Source organism: Gastrolobium bilobum, unplaced genomic scaffold, assembly GCF_033153095.1.
Source record: "Gastrolobium bilobum isolate Gb01-03AN ecotype WA unplaced genomic scaffold, APGP_CSIRO_Gbil_v1 utg5259, whole genome shotgun sequence".
In the NCBI taxonomy this organism is placed as follows: domain Eukaryota; kingdom Viridiplantae; phylum Streptophyta; class Magnoliopsida; order Fabales; family Fabaceae; genus Gastrolobium; species Gastrolobium bilobum.
In genome coordinates this window covers 63807-71893 of record NW_026898073.1, presented here as the reverse complement: position 1 = coordinate 71893, position 8087 = coordinate 63807, and the positions used below count along the sequence as shown (strand labels likewise).

Here is an 8087-nt window from a genome sequence, read left to right as displayed (position 1 = left end):
ATGCGGGGAATTATAACCATACAAAAGATGAAAACATTAAATATGAGAAATCATAATCATACACCTGTCGTTGTTGTACGTAAAGCGGCGGTAGAAATGATTTTACCTTTTTAAATTGATAATTAGAATTAATAATCAAAATCTCTCTCTTCATTAAAGTTATATTTTCCTATTCTTTTTTCTTAATAATGTCAAGATTCTCTATTTTACTTCCTTGTTAAGTTAGACAATTTTAAACTATTAGATTAAAATAAAATCAAAGTGTACACTCAATGTATGTGAATTTTTTTCCACATTTAACGAAAAATGTCTAAATTAAGTAGACATTTTTTTTTTATTATTATTTAATAGTAACGTTCTAAAATCAGGTCCAGAAGCTGAGTCATCCATTTGTAGGTCCAATCCATTTGTTTCCTTCCAACCTTCGAAGCATTGATTTTGACAATGAGCCTTGAGATAAGTTACGCATATGATAAAAATTTAATATTATATAGTATTTAAAGTAACATCGTATAAGTTATTATATTACACAAAATATTTTCATTTTGTGTTTGATCATTTACTTCATAGTATTAAATTTTTTTGTTATATTAATTTTCAGGGAAATAAAAATTCTAGAGACTTAAAAAAACTCATGACTATTATGTATATATAATAAAAAAAAAGTTTACATACATAAATTAACAAAATTCTAAAAAAAAAAAAAACCCAATAGCCAATGACAGATTTCGGAGGGTCTTGCATAAGCCTTGATTCCTTACGATGGTCTAAACAATAAACTTATATTTATATACGTGTATGCACTAATATTTTTATTACTATCTATGCATTAGTATACAACTAAATATTAAAAATTTAATTTTATTATTGTGCTTTATATTATTTATATGACTACTTTGAATAATTTTAAAAAATATATTTATTAAAATTTGACACTAATTTATTGTGTAATAAATTTTATGTTATGAAAAAAGTATTATATTTAACCTTAACAAAATTATAATACAATTAATTTTTTAAATATATAATACATTAATTTTATTCCAAAGATGCATTGTATTTTAGAGAAACAATTACATCCAATTTCCATTTTGTACTCTCTGGAAAGGTAAATAAATGTATTACTTGTTTTGAAAAATAGAGAGAGAGGGAGAGCAAAGAAAATGGTACTTAATACTGTAGCACCTCAGATTCCTCCAGATTTTGAAAGTTGCTTTAAAGCATTAGCAATCTTTTCTTCTGTTGTTTCACTAATGCAAGCTATAAAGGGACTCTCATTTGGAACAATGTCATTTCTTTGGTAGCTTCCTGGACCTCTAAGCATCTCTTCTGAACCCTTAGACACCACTCCCTTCATGATTATGGTCTTATGAGTACCAGATATCATTTCCTCATAATCAGTGTCCCCAGTTTCTCCAAGTATGACATACATGTTTGCAACATTCAATCTCCAACGGACAAAGAGATACCTAAATATAAGCAAATAATAAGCACTACTCAATTACTGAATATTATGAATAGATTAAAACATTAGTTACACCTACCTACCTTTAAAACCCTTTATTCTTTAGTCTTTACTATGAAGTATGAACTATTACCTGAGTGCTTGGGCTCTAGATGCAAGAAGTGGAATAACATGCATTCTAGAAGACCCCTTGCAGTACATAGGATGACAGCGTAGACCTCTCATCCTAAGCTTCTGTCTTAAGTCATCAACTTTCTTTGCCTGAAATAGACAATGAACAGCATCATTTTTAATCAATTTTCATGTGCCTTAGCTTCTGCCATTATGCAAATACAGTAGTAAATTTCATTTACCTTACTAAGATCCTTTATTTTGTATGATATGCAATGGGCATTGCTTGATTTTGGATCTTCCTCAATGGGGCTAGAACTTGTTTTGGAATTTTCTTCACCCTCAGAAGTATTCATAAGTTTCCAAATGGTTTTCTTGAGACCTTCACAACCCCAACGATAGTCAATGTGTACCTCATAATCTGGATCAGGCAAAAGCTTTCCTTCTTCTGTATGAATACCAGGGTAGTAAACTTCACTCCCACTACTACAAATTAAAGCATCAAACTCATTTACTGGTATTTTGCATGATGCAAGGAACTCTATTGTTTCTAGCATTGGCATAGCAGTTGATAAAGCAAATCCAGAAACTCTTGCAGTTTGAGGGTCTAGTTGAACAGCTTTAATTATCCTTTGAACTATCTGGATCATCTTCTTATCAGGAGCTCCATTGTTGTCATATATATCAAGTGCTATAACAATCAACCTACGTCTTCTCCTCAATAGAGGGTATTTGTTGGTTACATTGTCAAGCAGCATATTCTCAACATTTGAACCAGAATCTGGCTTCCTTATCTTATTTCCACCATCCTGATTTTGACCAGAATCTGACTTCCTTATCTTGTTTAGGACCCTTTTCACTTGGTCTTGCATATCAAGGCCACCACTTGCTGCAGCCAAATCGCCATCAATTGAGAGCCTAAGGGACATGTCCTGAACATCCTTCAGTGAATCATTGAAAGACTCTTCAACAGCTACATCATCCTCAGGAGTATTGGTTTGCCATTGAGGATGCCTCATCCGGCATGCTGCCACCCGAGTCAAATAAGTACGACAGTGTTCAGGCCATGAGAAAAGGTGTATGTTCTTCCAACCATTGTTCCTGCACTCAAGCCATAGGCTTTTCTCTGACAACAACTTAAGCAATGCATCAGCAATTGCTTGCTGATCATGAGGGTCCACAAGTAAACCATTGTGGAGGGCCTAACATATGACAAGAAGACATAACAAGAGGCTGCAAGGTCATTATACATCAAAATGGTCCCTGTGCATAGTTGATTCTGCTTGATTTCCAAAATAAACAAAACAGGATAAAGGAAATTTGGAATCTACAACAGCCTAACCACTACAGATTATCTCATTTTATTTTCCAATGCCTTAATGGCCTTAAAACATATAGGAACTTCCTAACATGCACCATTTAACTAACTGTGATATATATATAAAGGCAATTCTACAATTACCCGATTAATGTCCACTGGTCCCCCATTTTTAGTGGCCACCATTGGCAGTCCATGTGCAGCTGCCTGCATGAGTTGAAACATGTTTAATAATAATCACTTTAGCATTAAAATGAGAATAATGTCACCAAAGTGTCTAGTTAGTTAAAACCTACCTCAATTAAAGTAAGACCAAAAGGTTCCACTAAAGCCGGATTTATGAAAACCCCCTGAGAAAAATTTCAAACTAGTTAGTTGCCCATCAATGTTAAAACATAAGGAGTAATTTTTATACATTACAACTTGAGCATACCTTTGTTTTTGCAGCAAGTCTATATATCTCTGGAACATCAGATTGCGTGTGATGTTTAGGAAATGCAACTTGCCCATATAGGTCATACTTATCAATCAATTTCAACACTGTTATGAGCACGCTACCATTCCCAGAAGACATCTCATCTATGTCATCCCTGTTTCCCATTATAAGCGTCTATTTGAAAACATATTATTAGTCTTTTTACAAATGCTGAACCATAGTTTCAACCAAGTAGGAAGTTGAATTATGTCAACTTACAAGATTAGCTAATTCTCTTAAGGGACGGGATTCTCCAAAAGCTTTTAACAAAGTCGTTATGTTCTTTTTTGGATCTGGCCTTGATAAGGCCAAGATCATAGGCTTGTGAGGATTTGTGAAGAAACGCATCAACTACACAAAGTTATTAGTTGCAAGTAAATAACAGTGACTAAAGGTGTAATAGAAGATATGTAGACACATTATCAGTTACTCACTTCTAACAAGATTGCAGGTATAGCTTTAGTTGAAGACCCATCAGCACCACCAGTAAGCTGTGTGAGATCCCCATCAACTTCAGGACCATCTTCTTGTATCACAACATTGCTAAAGTCCATACCAGGTGGGATAACCTGCAAAAAATATTATAACTTCAATTTCTTGTATCAAAACATTGTTCAAGTACATGCAGTTGTTTCCTTTTTCCAAAACTAGTTTCAACAAGGTTAAAGAGCTAAAAATATCATAACATTAATTTCAACTTTCCAAAACTACTTGTTTCCTCACAAACCTTTTGGACTTAAAATATGGATAATATACAGGCCCACCACATCGAGAATCCATTTTTTAAGGGATTGAAACATGAAACATTATACCATGATAAACAACCACTTCACCTAAAAGTTCAAGTTGTTAGGTAAGGGTCTCGTTAATGGTTTTATATATTACTTCTCTAACATCGATTGCATTCTTACCGCCATCCTTGGCATGTATCGACCATGACAATTGACACCACGTCTAGCACGAGCACGCAAAACTTTCTCAAGCTTGACATCAAACCCATCATAAAGTCCCCATTGCTCTTCAATTTCTTGTTTTGTACTAGTGATGACAAGTTCTGCAGCATCTAGTGAAAGTTCTTCTGCTTCTATTCTCCTCATTATCTTATATGTTGAATTGATATCCTCCTTTGATTGACGACCTTGCTTAAGAAGTTGTTCGAGCTTGTTTCTTCCAAGTGAATGACCTGTGAGCACCATTGGAACATTCAAAGCACCTGAAAGAAGGGCAGCACTATCACCAGCATCAGCATAATGTCCATGAATTACATAAGGCCACACAGGTTGGCCTCCACCAACTTGTTCACCCAATACTTTTGACATATTGAGAATGTGAGCTAAAGCTCCATCTACAAATTCTTGAATATAGGGCCAAAGAAGTTCTTTTTGGAGATATTTATCACGTGGACCAAAGGGTATTCTTATGATATATGCACCACTGCTCTCCCCTGTGTTATCATCATCATCATCAGGACCTGCACTTAGCATTTCTGTTGGTTCTCCATAGCTCCAATCAATTTCAGGAGATGATATTTGGCGTGTGAAGAGATCTACTCTATACACTCCAGGCATTTTTGCAAGTGCACGAGCAAGTTCTACCACATATTTAGTCTGAAAATACATTGATTAAATCATTAAACTCCAATTAAATGGAAGGGAAGGAGCATAATCATGTAAGAATGTGTCAAATACCTGTCCACCCGTATCAGAATCTCGACCAAGCTCCATGTTTTCTCCTCGAACCAATCCATGCAAACTGTAAAAGGACAAGGTCATAGCCACCATTACATTTACATATGTTTGTAGAGTTTATTACCTGAAGCATTTCACAACTAAGAAATGAAAAAATTAGACTACGCTTACACTAAAAAAATGGTTTAAACTTAATCTTGTATCTGACACAAAGAGCTTTAGTTTCTGATCACTGGCTAATTAAATAAATATGAATATAGCTTACACTATGATCAGAACTCCTTTAGACATGGAAACATTCTAAGAAATTTCATTAGCAGTGATGTCATTTCAAAATGATTCTATACCTCAAGAGTATAATATAAAGCTTCTTTTCCTTTTTGTCTTCAGACCAAACTTCCAAGTTGGAAATCTGTCTCTGGAGAATTTTCTTTGGTGTCTCAATTTGTATCATCTCCCCAATACCATCTCCTTTTTCTCCTTCTGACAAATCTTCAGACATGTCCTCTGTTGCATCCCTTCGTCCTTGTTCCCTCTCCCATCTTCGGTTTGCTACTCTCTGGAGTTCCTCCACTTCCAACTACACATAGCACACGCACACAATTTTTCGTAGCCATGTATGCATGATATATGTATGATTGAATATTGCAAATTTGAGTTGATTAACTCAATAATGTAAAGAAAAACCTGCTTCTTCTTGCGGGCAAGATGCCAAATACGCCAGCACATGTTCTCTAACCTTGAGCTACGCTCCCTGGTATTGCGAGTAGCAACCACCTTGATCCAAGTACGGTGCAGGTCAGATTCATCAACACTTGTTACCACTTCTTCCACAAAGTACTTGATGGGATTAAAATGCCCACTTTCTCTTGGAGCCACAACTTTTTGCTCATCAACGGTGGTAGCCCCAGTGGATAATATAGCCTCAAGGTACCCATTAATCCATTCATTGCCAGCCATTATGATCCAAAGTTTCTTTTTGTGTTGTGTGTAACACTATAGTGCAGTGCAGTGCAGACTGCAGTGTTTAACACAACTCAATCTTAGTCATGAACATGGCTGGCTACGTGCTTATTTAGTGAATGTTTCTATGCAGAGACAGAGAACTAAGAGAATTATGACATTGAGGATGCAAAAGATTTGGTGGGAAAGGAAGAGATGTTAAAAATGAGGAGGACAAGGAGAAGTAGAAGCATATCTTAAGGAATGGTGGGTCTTCATTCTTTGTTCAACTTTGTGTATCTTGTTGTGTTGTCTTGTGTGTGTTAGTTAATATATTACTATGTTACTTTTGTTTTGTTGAGGATTTGATGATTTGGGAGGGAAGGATTAACGAGAACTGTTCACCTTTTCCAACGTTTTCCGCTTCCCAATGCGATCTTGCCGCTTGTTATTGCTATCTCTATTGTTTTCTTCCTATAAACCTGCCTCTTTTCATTGTGCTTCTTGATTTTTATTTTCTCTACTGATTTTCTTACTTTTTAAGTTAGACCTGATCAAGCACGTTAATGTTATGTTACCTTTTGGAGTAACTATAGATTCAATTAATTAACAGCACTTATTAAACGATGTAATGACACATATAATTGAATAGTACTCTGTAACGCGTGGCCACTTGCAAGAATCAATCAATGTCCCCACACATTAACACGAGTGTGCTTTGTCCTCACTCGCACACTTTCCGGGAAAACTTTCCAAGAGGTCACTCATCTCAGAATTGCTCCAAGTCAAGCACGCTTAACTGTGGAGTTCTTCCGATCTGGGCTACCGAAAAATAGATATATCTTGTTAGTATAGGTAGTACCAATTAATTCTTATAAGTCATTCCTAATTGTACCGTCCCATACCAGCACAGTCTCTGGAATCCCTCTCTTTCGGGTGTTGATTCGATTCATTCATGAACCCCAAGCTGCAAGATTTGGCATGAGCCGCTCATTGTATGTGCCCTTTCGCACCGGCGATCACTCCCTGCCTTTGCCAGCTCTTGGGATGTTACATACTCTAAATTCTTTTACGTGAATAATATATATCAAAATTAAACCCATAATTTTTAACCATTTTATTCATTTTTTTTTTAAGATATTTCAATTGGTTCATCACTTTGCAATTAGTTCGATTTAAACAGGTTCAGGATTAAGGCTTTAAACTCCTTTCAAAGATTGACATTCGGGAGGATCAAACACATACTCTCACCTACTCAGCTCCATGGCGCCAACTGAGTTACCATCATTTCATAATCACTGTATTAAAAAAAATAAAAAACTCAAAAAAAAAAATTGCCATTGTTGTCACCAACTAGCCTATGACGTTGATATAAATGGTTAAAAATGAAGGTGTCACCTGTTTGTATTTGATGCGAAAGTTTGTGGCAAGTGAGGTATCATCCCACCAAGTGGTAACCTCCATCAACCAAACTTTATCTCTTGACATAGCTTTATCTCTTAACATCTTTGCTTTCATTGTTTATAAGCTTTTTGCACAAAAAGTGCCATTCCGAACTAGAAATAGTCATTGATTATTGTAACCATTATTAGTTATAAGTGATTTCATCAACACATGGTGTACTCAGCAACCGGACAAAGAATGTAGCTATTTGAGGGAGAGTAGGCAAAAGCAGACACACCAATGTTTGGGTCATTTTTTGACACACATTTCTTTGTTATATAATGATTCGGATTCCAACTAATAATTCAAAAGATAAAGGCTACTTGCTGTCTCAAGAGTTTAACTGTTATCTCACTATTAAAATTTCTCCCCATCACATATTGAGATATGTAGATGTAAAAAAAAAAAAAAGTATGAACAACTAATATTTATTAAATTTGAAATAGAACCATTTTCACTTTTTTTTCTTTTTAAATTTTTAAGCTTGTCCTTCTTGTCCAAGATGGCTCAATCTGGCTTCTTGCCATTTTATGGGCTAAAATATTGAAAATTGAACCATCTTGTAATTATTAAAATATCCATACTTTAATTTCCAGAGTCTTAATAAAAAAATTTATTTATTTGCTACAAATCATAGAGTAAACA

At 35.0% G+C, this 8087-nt stretch overlaps 1 protein-coding gene across 2 annotated transcripts; it reads right to left on the bottom strand.

The window, feature by feature from the left end:
* Positions 1-1049: 1049 nt before the first annotated feature.
* Positions 1050-6327, bottom strand: LOC133312599 (probable sucrose-phosphate synthase 3). Of its 2 annotated transcripts, XM_061513821.1 has the most exons (13): positions 5745-6327; positions 5405-5637; positions 5058-5121; positions 4281-4976; positions 3926-3938; positions 3804-3826; positions 3589-3720; positions 3328-3504; positions 3191-3244; positions 3039-3101; positions 1819-2778; positions 1599-1726; positions 1050-1469 (listed from the first exon to the last, which is right to left on the bottom strand). In XM_061513821.1, the coding sequence occupies exons 1-13, from the start codon at positions 6015-6017 to the stop codon at positions 1187-1189; spliced, it is 3099 nt and encodes a 1032-aa protein (XP_061369805.1). In that variant the 5' UTR covers positions 6018-6327; the 3' UTR covers positions 1050-1186. The 2 variants fall into 2 exon arrangements, with proteins under 2 accessions (XP_061369805.1, XP_061369804.1); XM_061513820.1 differs by having other exon boundaries at positions 3804-3938.
* Positions 6328-8087: the final 1760 nt, after the last annotated feature.

Excerpts from the sequence above, each read along its gene's own strand:
- LOC133312599 (XM_061513820.1), bottom strand. The coding sequence starts at position 6,017 with ATGGCTGGCAATGAATGGATTAATGGGTACCTTGAGGCTATATTATCC. Across the intron at positions 5,638-5,744 it reads TTGCCCGCAAGAAGAAGCAG|TTGGAAGTGGAGGAACTCCA; the intron begins GTTTTTCTTTAC and ends TGCTATGTGTAG. Across the intron at positions 3,102-3,190 it reads TTGGTCTTACTTTAATTGAG|GCAGCTGCACATGGACTGCC; the intron begins GTAGGTTTTAAC and ends CAACTCATGCAG.